The sequence below is a fragment of the Tamandua tetradactyla genome, chromosome 11 (genome assembly GCF_023851605.1).
Source record: "Tamandua tetradactyla isolate mTamTet1 chromosome 11, mTamTet1.pri, whole genome shotgun sequence".
Taxonomy (NCBI): Eukaryota; Metazoa; Chordata; class Mammalia; order Pilosa; family Myrmecophagidae; genus Tamandua; species Tamandua tetradactyla.
The window spans coordinates 15,393,746-15,413,489 of NC_135337.1; the positions used below are offsets into that span (position 1 = coordinate 15,393,746).

The 19,744-nt window shown below is 39.5% G+C and overlaps 1 protein-coding gene and 1 long non-coding RNA gene across 8 annotated transcripts in view; one reads left to right on the forward strand and one right to left on the reverse strand.

Moving 5' to 3' along the window:
- The window catches only part of VAV3 (vav guanine nucleotide exchange factor 3), a 380,746-nt gene extending 363,617 nt beyond the window's left edge, over positions 1 to 17,129 (forward strand). For 2 of the 5 annotated variants that reach the window (XM_077120068.1, XM_077120071.1), the window contains exons 26-27: positions 13,036 to 13,187; positions 16,731 to 17,127. In XM_077120068.1, coding sequence (XP_076976183.1) covers positions 13,036 to 13,187; positions 16,731 to 16,847 — 269 coding nt within the window. In that variant the 3' untranslated portion in view covers positions 16,848 to 17,127. Of the gene's footprint in view, positions 1 to 13,035; positions 13,188 to 13,875; positions 16,693 to 16,730 lie in introns of those variants that run through there. The other 3 variants (XM_077120069.1, XM_077120070.1, XM_077120072.1) reach the window with 3 other exon arrangements.
- The window catches only part of LOC143649937 (uncharacterized), a 42,321-nt gene that overhangs the window by 4,616 nt on the left and 17,961 nt on the right, over positions 1 to 19,744 (reverse strand). Inside the window, exons 2-3 of one of the 3 annotated variants that reach the window (XR_013159238.1) lie at positions 18,097 to 18,219; positions 1,621 to 1,793 (exon numbers count right to left, since the gene is read on the reverse strand). This is a non-coding gene — a long non-coding RNA (uncharacterized LOC143649937). Of the gene's footprint in view, positions 1 to 1,620; positions 1,794 to 17,747; positions 17,898 to 18,096; positions 18,220 to 19,744 lie in introns of those variants that run through there. The other 2 variants (XR_013159237.1, XR_013159236.1) reach the window with 2 other exon arrangements.

Below are 19,744 nucleotides of genomic sequence, written 5' to 3' on the forward strand. Positions count from 1 at the left end.
AGGTGGAGTTGCTTACTGGAATCCTTTAAAAGAGGAAACATTTTGGAGAGAGTCCCTTTTTGGAGAGCCACAAGAAAGCCAGCAGATGCCACCATGTTCACCATGTGCCCTTCCAGCTGAGAGAGAAACATTGAATTTCATCAGCCTTCTTGAACCAAAGTATCTTTCCCTGGATGGCTTAGATTGGACATTTCTATAGACTTGTTTTAATTGGGACATTTTCTCTGCCTTAGAACTGTAAACTAGCAACTCATTAAATTCCCCTTTTTATAAGGCATTCTGTTTCTGGTATATTACATTCTGGCAGCTAGCAAACTAGAACACTACTATTCAAAAGGATACAAAATAAACCAGATAAAGGAGGAGACACATAAGGCAAGGTCTGGGAGGATTCCAAATGCAAAGTTTCCATTGTCCTCAGGAATGTATTAACTTCCTGTATTAGTTAGGGTTCTCTAGATAAACAGAATCAACAGGGAACACTCACAAATATAAAATTTATAGAAGTGTCTCACATGACTGTGGGAACACTGGCTCCGAATTCCGCAGGGCAGGCTGTGAAGCCAATGATTCAGATGGAGGGTCTGGATGAACTCCACAGGAGAGGCTCACCAGCCGAAGCAGGAAGAGAGCCTGTCTCTTCTGAATCCTCCTTAAAAGGCTTCCAGTGATTAGACTGAGCATCACTCATTGCAGAAGACACTCCTCTTGGCTGATTACAAATGGAATCAGCTGTGGTTGCAGCTGCCGTAATCATGATTTAATTCTATGAAATGTCCTCATTGCAACAGACAGGCCAGCACTTGCCCAATCAGACAAACCGGTACCACCACTTGGACTAGTTGATACACGAACCTGATCATGACACTTCCTAACATCTAAATATGACTGTATACAAAGAGTATTACCAACCAGGGAAGCTCATTCAAGCTTCACTGTCCAAAGTTTTTACTGAGGCTTCATTACATAGGCATGATTGAATGAAACATTGGCCGTATGGTTGAACTCAGTCTCCAGCCTTCTTTCCCTCACCTCCTCTGTGGTCAGGTTGATGCCATGTGACTCAAAGCCCAAAACTATAATCATTTGGTCCATGTTTCTGTTGTGACTAGTCCCCACCCTGACCCATCTTCTTAGAATAATCTATATGTGTGGTCTGAGAGGCCAACCAAGAAAAACAGACACTCCTATCACAAAGTTAATTCCAAGGGTTTAGAAGTCACCTACCAGGGAAAAGGACTAGGCCTCTTTGGGTTGAGACCAAATTCTTTATTACACTTGATAGTATTAATCTTAAATTTTTCTTTAATTTTTCCTTCTGTATTTAACATTTTCTTCTTTCAATGTTTATTCCTTAGAGTTCTATAAGAGGATTTTGCATTATTAGGGTAGATAGGCAGTCCATGCTTAATATAATGAAGCATCTTCCATGTATTGTAGCTTTCCTACAGCTAACTGCACTGCCTTCCTGAGAGCCAAATGCAGGTTTCCAAGCAACACCTGCATGACCATGTCTGAAACACTGTATAAAATATTTTCTTTAGAATAAGAGAACCTAAAAATCCTTTCTGATATACAAAAATTTGATGATTAATGGGACACTATGTTTAAACCCCCTTTTGCAAACATTAGATTAACATCTTTAATGGAGTATTCATGAACCTCTAGTGAGTCCCCCGTGAGGACCACAAATGAAACGGTTTCCTTTTTCAGACAGATGTAACACTGCTTATGTAATATAATCCCCTGCAGGAAATTCACAATTTGTCAGCATTCAAAGGCATTGAGAAGACCTGCATAAAAAAGATTTGGTTAGCTTTATTTAACCTAGTGTTTTCCTAACTTATTTCTCCATGCAGCACTATCTCATAATGTTTAATACTCATGTTATGAGCCTTAGAAGAGTTAGCATCTGTGAAGTACTTAGAACAATGTCTGGCACGTGGGAAGTGCTGTATGTTTTAGCTCCTGCTATTACAACTGCTGCTGCTGCTTCCACTACCAATACCATTACCCAGTGTGAAATGTTGCATTAGCCTCATTTGACAATTTTTAATGTATTCGTAAAGTCCCCCTCCTTTTCATTGGGACTTTGGTTTCTCACTTCCATTTGCTGGGATTCAACTATACTTTCCCAGTGTGCACACTATTCCATGGGCTAAATTAGTTGTAAAATACTGCTGACATTTTATATTCTTTTCCTACAACTTGCCTATTAAGTCCGCAGAATTTACAGTTCATGGGTAACTGATCAACCACAGCTGTACATCTTCATCATAAGGTCATGCAGGGCTTCCCTTTTTTATTTACTTATTTCAAGAGCTCTACTGGGTACTAAAAGGTATTTTTTTTTAATATTGTGCAGGGTTACTGTAAAAATTGGTTTCCAATACTTGGGTGACTTCAGAATGTGGCTTGTAGCCATAAATTCTAATCATTCAGGTTAGAATTCTGAATTAGTATTCAAAGCCATTCAATAGAAATAAATTTTCAAATCTCAAATGGCAACTCTTAAATTCTTAGTATTTCTCATCTTTTATGCTGTCCTTTCTCATATAACCTGATATTCTAAATTCAAAATTGATTACAACTCAGTTAATATGTATAGTGTTCTCTCATTGGCTCTAGGGCCATCTGATGGCAACCCTGATCCAAAATTTTCTTTTCTGTGTTCTCTCTTGCCTGCAAAATAAGCAGAAATAAATCTAAACTGAGAGGAATTTACATTTTTCTTTCTAAAGATTGGACCAGACTCTTAACTGTGAAGATCAATACTGAGAGCTTTTTTTTCTTGACATACATCACTGATATGCAACTTCCCTTACTGACTCCAAATCTATAAAAATATAGAAGGTCTTAACTCTTTGCCTCTCTTTACACCTGATTTCATGAGAGGTTTAGTAAAGACTCAGCTAGGGTTTCCCTTCACTCCTTCATTCATGCACACATTCATTCATTCATCTATACTTTCATTCATTGCTTTATGCAGTCACCATCTACTGAGTATGTGCTATATGCACCAAACACTGTATCACATATACCATGTAAGTGCTTCATACAATGTAGCTTAATGTTTAAGCAGTAGATAAGACTACAGGGGTATTTACATGACTTTATAATAATCGATGCTCCCATGACATACAGATACTTGTAAGAAGGGGAGCCTCTGGAACCAGTGGCTGGTGTCAGCCTATTCTACTATTGAACTAACTCAGAACTGCTAACCCAGATTTTTGCTAAGCCTCTAACTCAATTTCTCTCCAACCATCTCAGTTAAAACTGTGAGTTATCACAGCACTCCTGAGCACTACCACCTCAATGTTTTTCCATAGCACTCATCAACATGTATCTAGGCACCTCAAACTTATCAGCTACAATAGCCCTGGTAGAGGTCTTTTCATATATTACCTTTTTATAACATTCCTGAGAAGTCATCATCAGCCTTGAATACTCAAGTGACTTTATATGCACTAACACACAAAATACACAATTTATTGTTTTGAACAAATTCAATTTTTTTTCTTATATTGATCCAGAGCTTGGTCCAGAAGTAGACTTACTATAGCTATTTACCATAGTTAATCTCTCTAGAACTATTCTAAATAATAGAATAGAATAATAATAATATACTGTGTACTCTCTCTACTATGATAGCCTTTCATCAGTATACTTTCCCTTCCCCACTATTTTTCTTTCTTTCTTTCTTTTTTCTTCATTAAATAATCTACCTCAAATTATTCAACCCCTCCTCATATAAGTAGTTGCAAAATATCTCACCATTCTGGCCACCTCCCATGGATGTACTCCAGTGTGTTAGTCCAAGTACAATCATTTCAGTATCACCTGAGTTGTTGGCTCAGACTTTTCCCCTTCAAAGCTCATTCTTTCCATTTAATAATCTTTAAGAGCACATTTCCCTCTACTAGAATGAGTCCAAGAACTTCTTTCCTCATCTCTTCTTTAGTGCTATGTTCTCCCTAATAACCCTTTCCGTAGATCCCCACAGTCATGTATTCAGCTGATCTTTACTGAAAACCAACTTCAGGAAAGGCTCTGTTTAAAGTGCTGAGGATATATAGTAGTGAACCAAACCAACAAAAATCCTTTGTCTTATGGAACTTATGTGCTAGTGAAGAGAGGCACTGGATGGAAATACGTAATTATTTGGTTTGGCAGATGTTGATGAATGCTATGGAAAAACATTGAGGTGGTAGTGCTCAGGAGTGCTGTGATGGCTCACAGTTTTAACTGACGGGTTGGAGAGAAACTGAGCTAGAAATCTGGGTTAGCAGTTCTGAGTTAGTTCAATAGTAGAATAGGCTGACACCAGCCACTGGTTCCAGAGGCTCCCCTTCCTTACAAGTATCTGTATGTCATGGGAGCGTCTATTATTATAAAGTCATGTAAATACCCCATAAATATAGAGAGCCCTCTGCTGGAGCTTTGGCCATGCAATGCAAACCATCTCTGTATCTGGCCCAAGCTATAGGGCAGAGAGAATTGGAGGAGTTGTGTGCACTCGACTACTTCTGTGCTGGAATATCATCTTCTCAATAAACCCTGTTTTCTATCTGTACCATGTGGCACTAGTGGTGTGTGTCCGTTACCCCAATAGGACATCAGGTAGGCTGCATTGTGAAGGTGACATTCGATTAAAGGGTTGAAGGAAGTGAGAGAGGGGAGAGCCAGTGAAAGGGAAGGATCATAGAAATGACGTGTGTAATGTAATGTGGTAGGAAATGAGGTAGGAGAGGGAAGGGAGACTAGATCTTATAGGGTCTCCTAGGATGTTAGCCTTTACTCTAGAAGAAATGGAGAGCCATCGAATGGTTTTAGGCAGAGGAGAGACCTGATGTGACTTTAGGGTTTAACAAGATCATCCTGGCTTTTGTATTCAGAAAAGACCGTGGGGGAGAGAGGATCAAAGGTAGAAACAGGGAGAGCAGTTAGGATGTGACTGTGGTAATCCAGGTGAGCGGTGATGGTGGCTTGACCATCACGCAGCCATGAGGCGGTATGTTCTAGAGGGACTCAACAGGATGTTCTGGCACATCTGATGTGAGGCATAACAGCAAGTGCATATTTAAGGCTGGTGCTAAGGTTTCTGACCTGAACAATTTGAAGATTGGAGTTTTGTGAGGTTTTATTTAAGGGCTCTAATAGAGTCCCAAATCTAGTCTTAACATTCGGATTGAAAATAAATTATTTCCATATCTCTGTAGGATTCTGTTTGTGTCTCGCTCTTCACTAATGTCTATGCTCCTTTGAAGGCAAGGAGACTGTCATATTTATTGTATCTCCTGTAGCACCTGGCACAGTACTTGGCATATTAATAGTAATTTAATAAAGGTCTATAAATTATTTTTAAAGAATTCAGATTTATAATCAAGTTCACATCTTGATAAACTAGAGATGCCTATAAATAAACTGAACTTCCTAGGCAAGGCAAATTATTTAATTTACCTTAAAAATAGGGAAAGACTTATAATCATTTTGTTTTCTTGTTAATGGCCTTATATGTTTGTGCCTTGCCGCATTGAATACTAAGTGGCTGTTTATTTATTTTTTTTACCAATCATTCTAGACATAAGTTTTCCTTGTTAGAGCTTAGAATTTCAGGTTAAAGGTAATTTATCCACTTACAGAGGCCAACATTCAATTAAATAAAACCAATCTGAATTATTCTTGTTTTTCAGTGACATTTATAAAGTATACAATAAACACTAGACAGGGTCTTTTTCATTTTTTTTTGATTTGTTTGCATTGGGCAGTAAGTAATGGCAGAGGAGCAGATATTTGATACTATGTAAATATTGCTGGGAATCTGAAAAAAAAACGGCATGCCCGATTTCTGAAATAAAATCAGGTTAAGGATTACAGTTTTAAATTAAACACTCATTAGATGCTCAGTATGCTCTCTGCTGCCAGGCCATCTGTAGACACTCTTGGTAAAAAGAACCTCCTGGCCTGCCCACACAGGAGCATAGTTCTTTGCAGAGACCTCCAGGCCACTGCGGGGCAGCAAACTCAGTGCTCACTGCATTGATGAGACCAGAGCAGTCGCCTGATATTTTTACCAACTTCTCTGTGTGTTCTAACTGAGTGTGAACACATGCGTTTGTTACAATTGAAAACTGAACTTCAGTTGATGTCCATCCCAGAGAAGAATAATTGCTTAGCATAATGTGCACTTAGATGTGTAATGGGTAATTTTTAGTTCAAAAAAATACCTTAGGGCTTGATAATCAATATCCCTACGGACGAGTGCTGATTGAGTTGGATCTCTGCAGTGCACAAATCCCAAATGTTACTGAAAAAATTGAGCACCTTTTCATTTACTTATGAACTTCAGTATCCTGATCAAGGCAGGACATATTGCTTACAATGATGGCTCGTTAGCCTTGATAACAAAAGTGTAGGCTTCAGATGCCAATTTACTGGTACTTTTTTTATTCTACTGTAAGCGCTATGTTCTTATTTATTTATTTATTTTAATTAACATACAGTGTGCCTTTATCTTTTCAGTCAAGTCTCAGAACTGAGTAAATCCACTAATGATATGCCAGTCAGTTGATTATGGCTATGCCAATAACTTCTATTCCCAACTTGCTTACTTAACAGATAACTTCTGTTTCTATTACAGACCGTGTATTTCAGTGGCTGTTTGTGTAACTTGGAAAAGTTGATAAAGAATATTTGAATTTACTCTTAAAATGTCCTAATAAGAAATATTAAGAACTAAATAATGAACCACTTATCTGCTGCTTGGTGAACATTGTACATGTGACAGATAACCAGAAAGGCTTGCTTCACTGTGACAGTGTCTCTGAGTAAGACTTTCCCTTGTTTGTGCAAATGCAGAATTAGAAGTGTTTGAGAAAGCAGAAAGATCGGCCCTTAACTAAAGCAAGGAGCTTGCAAATAATTACTTCAATTAAAAGATCTCGATATGGATTTAATACTGTCTTGAGTAGATGACAATATGAGTAAAAGAGTTCTTTCTCTCCAGAAGCTTTCAAAATAATGTGATACACTAGCAGGCAGCTGTCTATAAGGTTAGGTGTGAAGGGAAGAAGCCTGAAGATAATTACTTCGCTGTCCCCATCTGACTAGTGCCATTCCTGGGATTCTTTAGCTCTCTTGTCAGGATATGTGTCTACCAATAATTCATAGACAAGGGGCGTCCTGGTATGGTAGCGGGAATTGATGACAAAACCATATCTCTGTATATATGTGTAGAAACAGGTACATATATTCTCAGTAAGGATATAAATATATTTTAGAGGTTAAACCCCTCTGTGGAATATTTTTTTTCTCAAATAGCTTATTCTGATATTGTTTATATCTAGGTTTAAACATATATTTTCCTAGGGAAACATGCTATTTGATATGCTTGTCTCCATAGGTGCCAGGGCATGTAAATACTGTTTTGCCAGCTCAAGAGAATTAAGGACCTAAGGCCAGGGAAAAAAAATGACACATAGCAAGAGTGGCAACAATAAGTCATGCTCCAATATTAGAAAAGTACAAAGCATCCCTACCAAATTTTAAAATGTTTGACTGAGAGCTGTAGACTGAATGACAGGCAAAACTGACTCACGTTTTTCTCCTAAGAAGATCCCTCAGGCACATAGCATGGCTTGTGCCATACGACATGCAGTATTTAGTAGCTGTTCAGTATCTCAGAAAAAGTCACAGTTATCATAGGAATATCACTGACAAGTTAACAGAGGCTCCGTGATGGAACAGCGTTCCAGAATGAGCAGGACTGAGTTAGAAATGTAGCCGAGGGCCTCAGGGTGTAAGCTGCTCTGTATGGAGAGAATTCATTTGGGAAAATTGTGAAAGATTTGATTAGAAAGTCAGGATGGGATCAGATTGCTGTGGCATACTAGTCAAAAGTTTTGATTCCGTAATTTAGGAGGTGAAATGATGGAATCTGCTTTTACGACCATGAGCTAGGAGGCCGTACTTGGAACAGTATTGAAATGAGAGAAAGGAGCAACAAGGCCAGTTGAGAGGCAGTTGCCTTAGTCTAGAAATGACATAAATACCTGGATTGGGATGACGGAACTGAGAATTCTGTGAGGGAAAACTTCCTATTTCAGGGGGTAGAGGCCCTCTATGTAGAGAAGGAACAGGTAGGGCCAAACAATGTATTGAATTTGCAAAGATGGTTGTCAAACAGAACAGTGGAGTCACTGAAAAAAGCAGAAGTTGGGGTGGGGGTGAGCTGGGTTACAGAGGGGCAGAGGGTGAGTTTGGTTTTAGACAATTTAAATGATGGGTAATAGCTGTAGCTCATATCAGTGCCCTCAAAACATTTGAAGTCCCAGAACAGACTTCAGGTAAGGAGCTAAGCATATTCAAGAATGCGTTAGGGAGAAAAGCTGATTAAGAGTGAAGTAAACAGAGGGCCAAAGGCCTAATCATGAAACAACCATCGTTTAGTTAGGATTATATATTTTAGACAATATTTGAGAAGATTCTAATTTTAACTACTTGGACATGAATGCAAATGCTTAGATGGCTTTTAGGATTCAATAAGAGAGATAGCACACTGATATGAGGTATTTAAAAGCAGAGATCCAAATCCTTTGGTGAGGCATTACACATATTACTTTAGTAATGTTAGCTATTTTAAGATCCCAAACAGGTTGTCTGATCTTATGTCTCTACCTATTATTGAGATGATTTAAATTGCATTTAATTGTGTTTTCTAGATTTCTTATTTTATCCTTGTAGAGTTGAACTTATCTCCTGTTTTATTTCATATTCCTGACTTAAGTGACCTGCATTAGCGATTTGGGGAAATACAGTTTCACTTTATTACCTTATGGATAAGATCGTCCCTGAGAGACAATTAAGGAGGGACACTTAGAAAACAGTTCAAGGGGAAAATTCCAACAGTAACCAGAATTAATGTGTAGAATGAGGGCTTCCAGTTTTCAGTTCTCACAGGGATAGGAATCTTGGCATCAGATTTTCTGCCAATAATAGAGTTAGGTGTGTGCCATTTACCTCATTAAATTAGAAATGACATCTTCTCCTTTCTTTAATAATGGATATATTAGGATCTCAATATGTACCAGTTATACTGCATGATGTAGATGAATTGGAAAGATTGTAAAAATAGTTGTAACTGCATGCCACTATATTTTATAAAAACCAAAATTTTCTTAAGGATTTCCAATGGAATGGAACTGAATCTTGATTATCAATAAGGATATACTTTATGGTACATTAAAAGTAAGCCTGGGATGCCATTCGTGAGGAAAGTGTCATGAATCATCAACGCGTAGAAGTTTCTAAGGTCCACGGCTCCAAGAACAGCTAAACTCCCTCCAAGTATCCTGGTCTCTGCACTTGCACATTATCCAGGACCCCATTAATAAGCTACTGCTATTTTTAGGTACCCCTAGAACTTTTTCCTGACAAGACTGTTAACTTTGGAAGAATTCCATGACTCTCAAGTCATGCAGTGCTCTCAAAAGAGGCAGAATATGCTGGAAGGTTATTTGAACTCATTCCCAGTTTGCTGAGCCCACCATCATGTCATCCTTGGGTATAGAAATCTTTTTTATATTGATTAAGATTAGCTGCACCTGCAAGTATCAAAACCCCCCAAAACAGAACAGTCATTTATTTCTCTTTCACATAAAAACCTGAAGCAATTAGTCCATGGTTTGTGTGGGTGGGGAAGGGGAGAGGTAGTAGGGAGGGGGAGAGGTCAGCTCTGATCCTGGCCCATAAAGTCTGCAGTGACCCAGGTTCCTTCAAACTCATGCTCTACCATCCTTAAGGTAAGGCTTTCTTTCTTGTGGCCCAAGAAATGTAGTCTTCTTTCTACAAGAGTATAGCCCAAGCACATAATTGATGACATGTAAGAAGGAGAGGGTAAATACTTGGAGAAAACATATAACTTTAAGATACAGTGGCACAGGCCTTTGTTCACGTTGTCACGGTGCCATGGCACAGGTGGATGCGTTTTATAGCTACTTGTGAGGTCCCCGAGACAGTGGTAGTAGACACAGTCATGCCGCAGTGAAGCTCATGGGGACTGGAGTCATGCTGCCTGGGTTTGAATCCAGGTTTTTCTCACATATAAAGTGGAAATAGTAATAGCACCTTCTTCTTAAAGTTGTTGTGATAATTAAATGAAATACTGAATATTAAGCTTTAAATAAATGTTAAACATTGAGCATATATCTAAAATCACATAAGCATTTGATTAATGTTAGCTCTTTTTACAAAAAGTAAAATAAAATTTTGAGCATCCAGATCCATATAATTTTTTTGCTTTTCCTTATAATCTTGGAGAGATATTTGCTTTTGTTATCTGAGTTTAATATTTAGAATGATTTCCACTCTATTTCTAATAGAACTAAGCTGACAAGTGCATGCTTGGTTGGGGGGTTGGGTAGTTCCTAATAAAGTATATGAATAATTTCCTGATTTTCTCCATGTTTCATTGGTATTACCCTACAGACTCTTACTTCTTTATATCTTGCACTGTTTTGAGAGGGGAAGGGCTGTCCTTGGACAGGTGGGGTGTAAAGATGGAACATGGAAAAGATTGCTGTTTGTTCCTATAAAGGGATAAGGCAGCTCTGAACTGCAGAATTAATGTCATTAAAAATGTAAAGTTATGTATTTGACTTGTTCTTCATTTAAAAATGGCAATAGGAGAGCAGTGTGTGAGAGTGAACCTTGATATCCCAAATTTGACATGACAGTTTCCTTTTGATTACAGAGTACAAAAAAAAATGTATTAAGATCTTTTTGCCGATACGTAATGTTCTCTTGCTTCTCTCTTTTTCTTTCTTTCTCTCTCTAAGCCCCTTCTTTGTTCTGTGGGTTTTCTTTTGTAACTCCTCCAGACTACAGCTTTGTCCCCCCTTCTTCTACTCCTTTCTGGTCAGGTACTGCTTTACTGCTTGTATATGTCTGTCCAAGCTGCTTCTGTTTGCAAATAAAATATTCCTCCTTCTGTGTATGGCTTCTCATGTAGAGACATCACTTCACAAACAGTCCCTAGAGTTTCATTCCCCCCGTGCACTTCCTTTTCCGCTTATGCTAAAATCATTGTTTGTTATGGCATTTCACTCCTCTTTATTTGTGTGTGTGCCCGTGGTACGTATTTCACTTGGACGTTTTATATTTTGTCTTTTGGAGAGAGGCTGAAGAGGGATAGGGCTGGGCATGTGAAGGGGAGCGAATTACTCTGCAAAATCGCTAATTCTCTTGAGAATCAGAAATCCTAGTTGAGAAGAGCTGGGTTTTTTTTTTTTTTTTCCATCAGGAAAACAAATAGAAAATAGGGCCCAAATCCCAATTTTGTCTCCCATAGAAGAGCAAAATCTGGTACATATTGCTGGGAGAGGATGACCGGGGCTCTTCAGTTGGTGGCAGGCATTTTGGTCTTGATTTTTGACATCAGCCAGAGAGTTTAATGGTTGCTCATATGGCATTTAAGGGAGTCTATTAGGGTTAAGTAATGTATATTTTCTTACAGATTGAAAAAAAAATCAACCTATAGGCCCCAATGGAATCAAAGACTTGAGAACTAGAAGGGCCTTAGACGTCATCTGATACAAACCTTTCATTTGATAGATGAGAAGAAATGGGGCTCAGAGGGGTTAGGAGACCTGTGCAAGGTCGTGTAATTAAGTTGATGATTGGGTTTTTCCATCACAGAGGTGCTTTTAGGTGTGCCACCTCTCAGCGTAGTGCCCCAGTCATGGGACAGTTTTCAGAAAGAAAACTATTCAAGTGGTTTGTTTCCTGTACAGTAAGATAGAATGACCTATTTTCACTCCCTTTGCAGTTCTGAAGTCTACAGCATCGCCTTTAGGTTTCTCTTGCGAGCAACACCTGGGGACTAGAAAATGTCTGCCCTTACAAAGGCATGATTAATGGGCCAGAGGCCCTGTCTCTAGGTGGGCAGGGTCTCCAGGGTCACAGGGCACCTGGCTGCGCTGCTGGGAAGGGAGGACTGTTAGAAGCACAGGTGTGCCGTGGTTCCCAGGTGTCTCTTTTTCTTATACTTAAGTTCCTTGACCATTTAAGGTTTATTAAATCCCATCAATCTCAGGTGAGTGATTCTCAGAATCACTGAACATATCATAGAAAACACCTCATAACCCCAAAGAGCAACAGGTAAAGGAGTTAGCATAAAATGTATTATGAAACCCCAGAGACTAACAAACTTGTACAGCTTGACATAGTTTTCCTCTCAGAGCAGAGCACATGGGAGCAGGGAGTGAGTTAGCTATCCCACTGTTAAAAAAAATCTCTGAATATAGGAGATGAACATTCTGACATCTTATTTTTAAGTAAATACTTTGGTAAAGGTTTCTGTAAGACTATTTGTTGGAAAGGAAAAAAGACATATGGATGGTGTTTGTGTGTTCTTTCTATGAAACCAATTGGAGCTTCTTCAAATAAATGAAAATTGCATATAAATCAATAAATGACTTTATTCCCAGGTAATTTTAACAGAAAAGCCTGGCTGGGGGAAAAACGCCATCTAACTAGAAGTGAAGCCATGGACTTAACAGGAGACTTTCAGAGCAAAAATTTCGTTGTTTTGAGTATTAGTCGAAGAGATTACTTTGGGATTTACGTTAGCTAGAATGTAACGCTTTTATCTCAGAGGTTCTAGTTAGAAATAGATTACTGTGCCATTAATAGGAAATTTATGCTAAAATTACTTCAGATTCTACCTGTTTCCTTAGAGAGCAACTTAGACGTTAGCCAGCATTTGCACAAAAGCCCAGGCCTGTTTTTGAAGCTCTCAGAAAGAGTGTGAAAACAGGACAGTGGCTCCTTAAACGTTATGTAATGAACTTGACTCGAATCTGCCTGAATTGAGACAGTTATTCTGCTGCTTCCCAGCTCCCCTGCCGTGATCACTAGTCTGTAATGAAATCATGGCTGTGCATTTTGATAGCATCGATAGAATTCATCTGATTCGGTTCGTGTGGGTGTTGACCATCTGCCGACCGGCTCTCACTCCCCATCGTGTCTTCACAGTGTTGAGTCCGAAAGTGCTGGGCATCGCCATTGCCCGGTATGACTTCTGTGCTCGGGACATGAGAGAGCTGTCACTGTTGAAAGGAGATGTGGTGAAGATTTACACAAAGATGAGCGTGAATGGCTGGTGGCGAGGAGAAGTGAATGGCAGGGTGAGTTGTCCCTCTCCCCGCAGTTGTGAGTGTACATGAAGGGGGCTGGGCAGTCGCTGGTGTCCACTGGGGGGTGCTGACGAGAAGCCCCCATACTGCGTGTGAAGCCTTCACCCTGCAGATCCCAGGCCTCCAAAGACTGGCTTCGCTCCTTGCCGATGACAGGCCCTCAGTAGAAATGTGCTGAACGAATATAACAGTGGGATAAATCACATTTACCCTGGGCAAGTTTGATGGCTTCCTGTTGGGAAAAAGAGTTGAGGTGGTCTCAGGAAACTTCAGTCCTTTTGTTCCCTAAGCCTTGGAGCATAAACTTCCTATCTAGTTCAAAATATCTATAAAAGCTGCTGATCTAAATAGGAAAGATTGGGACAAAGTACCTCTGTCTTCACATCCTGTTCCATGGCAGAAATAGGAACCGTTATGTAGTAGATCTCTTGTATTATATATAATTTACATATTCATTTGTGTGCTAGCAGATTATAATACAGTCTAAGCTTGTTTTCTTCTTCCATTTCGATCACTTACTCGATCAGGCTCCTAGAGCAGTTAAACCAGTCTTCTTCCTATAATGGGCATTAAACCCTCGCATAATTGGAATGTCATAAAATTGAAATGCTGTTTGTAGAGCCCTTTGAAGTGCAAGATGCAAAGTCACGCTGCTATGTTGGTTGCTTTTCTTTTTTAGGTGGGCTGGTTTCCATCCACGTATGTGGAAGAGGATGAATAAATTCCAATCCAGCACTGCACTCTGTTCCAGAAATTTCAGAGAAGGGATAAACAGGAACCCTCACAGCATTGTGAATTAACTGAAGTGTTTAAAAAGCTGCATTTCTGGCTGCTCAACAATGTCCCTCCTTTTCCCTTCCTAAATCTTAATGCTGGGATTTCTAAAGATGCTGATACTGACAGATTAATGGCTTTTGCCTGGAGCAGTGCAAGAAGCAGCCTGCCAGTCTGTCATTGTCAGGGACCAGGGCAAAACCAAAATCTTTTCTTCCCCAAAGAGCCCTGAAAACCACATTGGTTCATGTTTCTCTTCGTTTCTTCTGATCAGACACCATGAATGCCAGCCGGTAGTAAATGTTAAATGCATATTTGCTTTCTTCCCATGTCCCATTCACCAAAATTGTGTATGGCACAAAAAGCCAGAAGCTTAATTTTGCTTTTCCCAACATGGAAAAAAAAATCGAGTTTGTCATTTGGGCAGCTTACTGAAAGGTCCGGCATTACTTGTCTTCAACTGCCCAGCAAGGAGACTCATTGCCTTGCCAACACTTTTACCCCCGGATGTTCCTTATGGTAAATCAACGAGGGAAATGCTCAGGTTTGCTTCATAAGTAACATATCCCAGAGAGGTTTTAATTCTTCATTTGATATCCTGATTATATTTGCAAACTTTGGAGAAAGAAAAAAGCAGCACGTCAAAGAGAGAATCTTCATATTAAATCCTGAAAACTTTCATGATTTCATCGGAGTGATTTTGGAAATGTAGTAATTCACTATATGAAATAATCTTGCCTTGGTATGTTAAGGGTAGTTAGCAAGAAGACTGAGTGAGGTGGCATTGTTTACAGAAACAGATCAAGGGCTATCATTTTTGGCAAACCCTTTTATAGCAGCAATACCTTTTCCTCCCCTGAAAAAAATACCTGGGACAGACGCTCTCATTCCTATATTCTCCTGGTGCATTTACAGTAGCACAAACAGCTACGATGTGGATTTTGGAAAGAAAGCACAGGTGGGTCATTATGCATTTCTGCAACAGAAGGAAGGTCACCAGACTTTTCGAGTTTTTCTCGCTGTGGGCTTCCAGCCTCTCTCTGAGAGTCTCCCTCTCCGCATGCCTTGTGGTTGAGTATGAACTGGTGGAAAGATCAGTTTCCCAGTGCATCCATTTTCCCGAGCATGTCAGGAGTCTGACTATTGGGTACAGAGTCCCCAGTCAAATCAATCAACTTAAGATACTCATTTGGCCTTTTCCTGATTAAATATGTCCTCCATGGCAGAAGTCCTATTCTGACAGAACTTAGAGAGTGTTCCTTATGTTTTTGTTTAAAGAAAACATCAGAGACATTAACTTGATAGAGCAAACTAGGAACATTCAGTTCTGAAATTTTGTGTCATCTCTGAGACGAGGTAGGTGCGTCCTGCCCTTTTCCCAGCCCACATCAGGGCCAGAATGTGAGGTTCAGGGGGGCGTCTCCCCACATCTTAGACACCGTCTTGGGCTAGGACTTCTCACCTAAGATTGGTTCAGGGCGTCTACCTCAGAATTACGTGAACTGTGATTGTGTTTTAGAAGAATTGCTATTTGCTAAATCTAGTTAACTTTTTGTACATGTGTAAATGCTCACTAATATGTATGTTATAAAATTTTCTGTATAGTCAAGTTACACCCTCAGGGTGGATACTCTTAGAGTGGAGTCTTTCCCATAAGCTCTTATCTGCGACTCTGTGTCCTGGGAATGTTTTGTCCATTACCGTCCGCCAAATGTTGGTATGGCGAGAGAAACTTGACACAAATCGAAGCGCTCCTGTATACAGTATGGTAGCTGATATTGTCTATCTGGAATTAGAGGCCCTCCCTTAAAAATGGTGTTGGGTCTCCCTTATGCATTTCTGGAGCTGGGGGTTTACTAGCACAGGATATTAGAAACCCTCTTCATGATTACATCTTTGTCCGCGTTTAATACTTTGTATTGGAATCTTTAAAATGCTGCAAATTTATGTAGATTTCTAATGCCAAAGACAGAAGTAAAGGTTTTTTCCATATACTTTGTCTTGCTTGTATGCAGCCCTTGTGTAATATGGTGAATCAGTGTGGTTTTTCACTTTGTAATATTTTGTAAATATGTCAATAAAATAGTTACTACTGCATTAAAATTGATTTCTTGAGAGTTGAAGAGTTTTTCCTTTGAATGGTTCCATAACTCGTATCTGCCAACCAGGTAATAAGCCTGGGAATAGAAGCCCTAATTTTGATCAAGTTCAGTTTATCATTGCTATATAAGTTATGAAGAGTGAAGTCTAAAAAAAAAAAAGCAATAAGTTGCAAATAACACATACCCAACATGCTTACTATGTGCTCCCCACTGTTCTAAATGTTTCGTATGCACAAATTTGTAACAACTTCAAGAGTTAGAACTCCATATTATCTGTATTTTTTGGATGAAGAAACTGAGGCACAGGGAGGCTGCAGCTTGTCAAAGTTGTGCAGCTGGCAGGTGTCAGAGCTGGGGTTCAGAGGGAGCAGTCTGGTTCCAGAACCTGCAACTTTAATCATGAGCCTATATTGACACACTTTAGGCACATTAACAACTGAGGCTGGAGTGATTGGGTATGTTTCTAAAATATGTAGCCAAAGAGAAAATATTCTGTACTAGATGGTATTTTAAACAGTTGAAAATTAACACAGAATTCAGAAACATCCTCTTCTCCATACCCCTTCAGGAAAAAAAAAAAACCAAACAGATATTGTCTAGCAAGATTAGTGTCAGAGATTGATTTTTTTTTCCTATTTTGATTCAACTTTTGCATTAGGAAATAATGACAGCTAAGCCAGAGACTAAGAAGCCTGCTGTTCCTGAAGCAGATGGTCTCATGGAGAGGGAGGAAGCACATTCTAAGGACCAAGAAAGACCAGTTCCTCAGAAGTAATTTCTGCTCAACATCACCGTCATATCCAGGCTTGGAAATATAAAATCCCCCCATACATTTTGTGTATGACACAATACCGTGTGTTATACAATCCTCACTCCCTTTACTGGAGTAGCTGATTGCATTGTACCATTATAGCATTTCTTTTCTACATGTTAAATTTTGTGACTTTTAGACCTTTAAGACATTATCGGTTGTCCTCACTGCCACTGCCAGTCATGTTTAGTGACATTGCTGAGACCCCCCTCTATTTATCATTAATAAAGGAATGTATCCTTTGGGGGTGGGGGACGTGGGCTGGGAAACGAATCTGAATCTCCAGCATGGTAGGAGATATATCCTTTTCAGTGTTCAACTATTTTGTGTTTAATCAAGAAATTGAAGTAAAACATGTTGGTGGCCAGTCTTTATGAGCCATATTTTATTCCACTTAATTTGACAGCTTTATAGAAGAGTGACACGAGCATGGAGTTTTCCTGTCACGGATTGAATTGTGTCCCCAAAGTGACGTGCTCAGCCCTAACTCCCTGTCTTGTGAATGTGGTCTTATTTGGACATAGGGACTTGAAAAAGTTGTTAGTTAAGATGCACCAAATCAGATTAAGGTGGGCTGTAATCTAACATGACTGGTATGGTTATAAGAAGAGAACTGGATATACACAAAGACAAAGGGGCGAGCGTCATGTGACGACGGAGGCAGAGAGCGCCACGGAAGGCCAGCAGCCGGCTGCCAGAAGCCGGGACAGAGGCATGGACGGATTCTTCCCCACGGACTTGAGAGAAAGCACAGGCCTGCTGACTAGCTGATTTCAGATGTCTAGCCTCCAGAACTGTGCAACATTACATTTCTGTTGTTTTAAGCTATCCAGTTATGATACTTTTGTTACAGCAGCCCTTGCTGATTCCTTAAATCAACTCTCCTGAACACTTACTCTGGGCCAGGCTGGGCCAGGCGCACAGGGATGAGCAAGAGAGGGTCATCTCCCTAGCCGAGCTCATTTCCCTTGTATTTTCTCATTTTGCAAATGCCATTCCTGAGGCTCAAAAATGCTTGAGAAAAAAAGAAAAAGGAAGGGGGTGGGGGAAGGGAAGAAGGGGAGGAGGGAGACAGAGGAAGAGAGAGAGATTGATTTCAGATATATAAGGTATGGACTCAAGGTTTCCTTGAAAGTAGCTGTTGAAAATTTAAAACTCGAAAGTCTTCAAATATCTGGCAAATCATTCATTCATTCACTCAACAAATACTTACTGAGCTCCTTCTATGTACTCCACTTTCCTGGACTTTGAGGATACAACATTGAACTTGACAACAGTTCCTGCACTTGAGGAACTTACGTGCTTGCAGGTGGTGATAAACAATGGGCAAATAGACCTGTAAGATCCATGATGATTAATGTTATTGAGGGGATTAAAAAAAAAGCAAACTTAGGTGAGATAAGCTGGAGAGAATGTTGTTTAAATAGAGTGGTCAAGGAAGCCTTGATAAACATTTTCATCATTTATGATAAACATGAACATCATTTATTTGTAAATGATGTTTGAGCAGAAACCTAATTTAAGTGGGAGAGAGAAAAATAGGTAGGTGAATATTTCAATTCGTGGTGTTTGAAAAACACTGAGGAGCCAGTGCAGGTGGGGAAAGTGAGAAGAGAGAGAGTGATGGGAGATAATATCAGAGACTGTCCTGAAGGACCGGCTCTGGTAGGTCTTTGACCTCGTAAGGAGAGTTACAGGGTCTGACTCAACTTTTCTAAAGCTTACACTAGATACTGTGGACTGAGATGGAAGGAAACCTACAAAAGCAACACCATTTACCACCTTTCCATTATAACTCCCTTCCTTATATCCTCAGATTATTCGAGAATTTCCTTAAAAAATACAAATGCTTCAGAAGAGTCAGGAAGGGAGAAAATGCAGCATGGAAACAGTAAAATGTGCCAAAAAGAGGCTTCACCTGTGGACAACTCAGCCTGGAAGGATGTAAAGGAGACCAAACTTTGGTAAAAATTAAAGTAATTGCCAATGGATCCAATACTTCTACCCATGGATTTGTCAGATTCTTCCGTCGTCAGCCCCAAGTGAATTACTCTCTTTTTTTCTCACCCTATGTGTCAAGATTACAAGGTTTTCTCTCCCAGGAGAGGAAAGCTCCCAGGTGGTTTTGTGTGGGTGAGATCATTAGGAACAAGCAACCAATTTAAATGAATTAATAAAGTGCTCTCAAATTCTATGCAAATTAGACCTGCATAATATGAAGAAGAAAATTGTGCTGTGGGTTTGTAGAAAGGTGAGAAATGCTCTGAGCACTTTTTACACTTGATGAGATATTGTTGCCTGAGTGGTTTGAAGGAGAAAATTTACATTAATAATGTGTGATGCAATGAATCTACATTAGTGTGGAAAAAATGTTTTCTTTGCCTTTATTCAGGCTATCTAGTTCACTCAGACTGCCCAATTTATTTTGCAATTTCCTTAAAATCCTGGACATAATCCCATTGTTTTAGTTTCTGCCTTCAAGATGACATTGAGTATGTTCCCACACGGGACATGAAGGAAAGGGGAAGAGATGAACCCTAAATTAACAGCCCTGGATGTACTGACTGCTGCACCATTAATTCCAGACCCTTGAACAGAATGGCCCATATGAAAATCTGATGTACTCTTAGACACTCTCAGCACAGCTCAAAATACTAAAATTGTACAAAACTCCAAACTCAAACTTCTTGTAATCACATGGCAAGTTATTTTGAAAACAGTAGCATTTTCAAAACTCGTAAGATGGTAAAAGTTCATTTAACTTTTCCCAGGCAATTCTGCAGATAAGACTAACGGGAAATTGGAAATGGTGCAGGGTGAGAATTAGGCAAACCGGATTCTAGTTTTGCCCCTTCCATCAA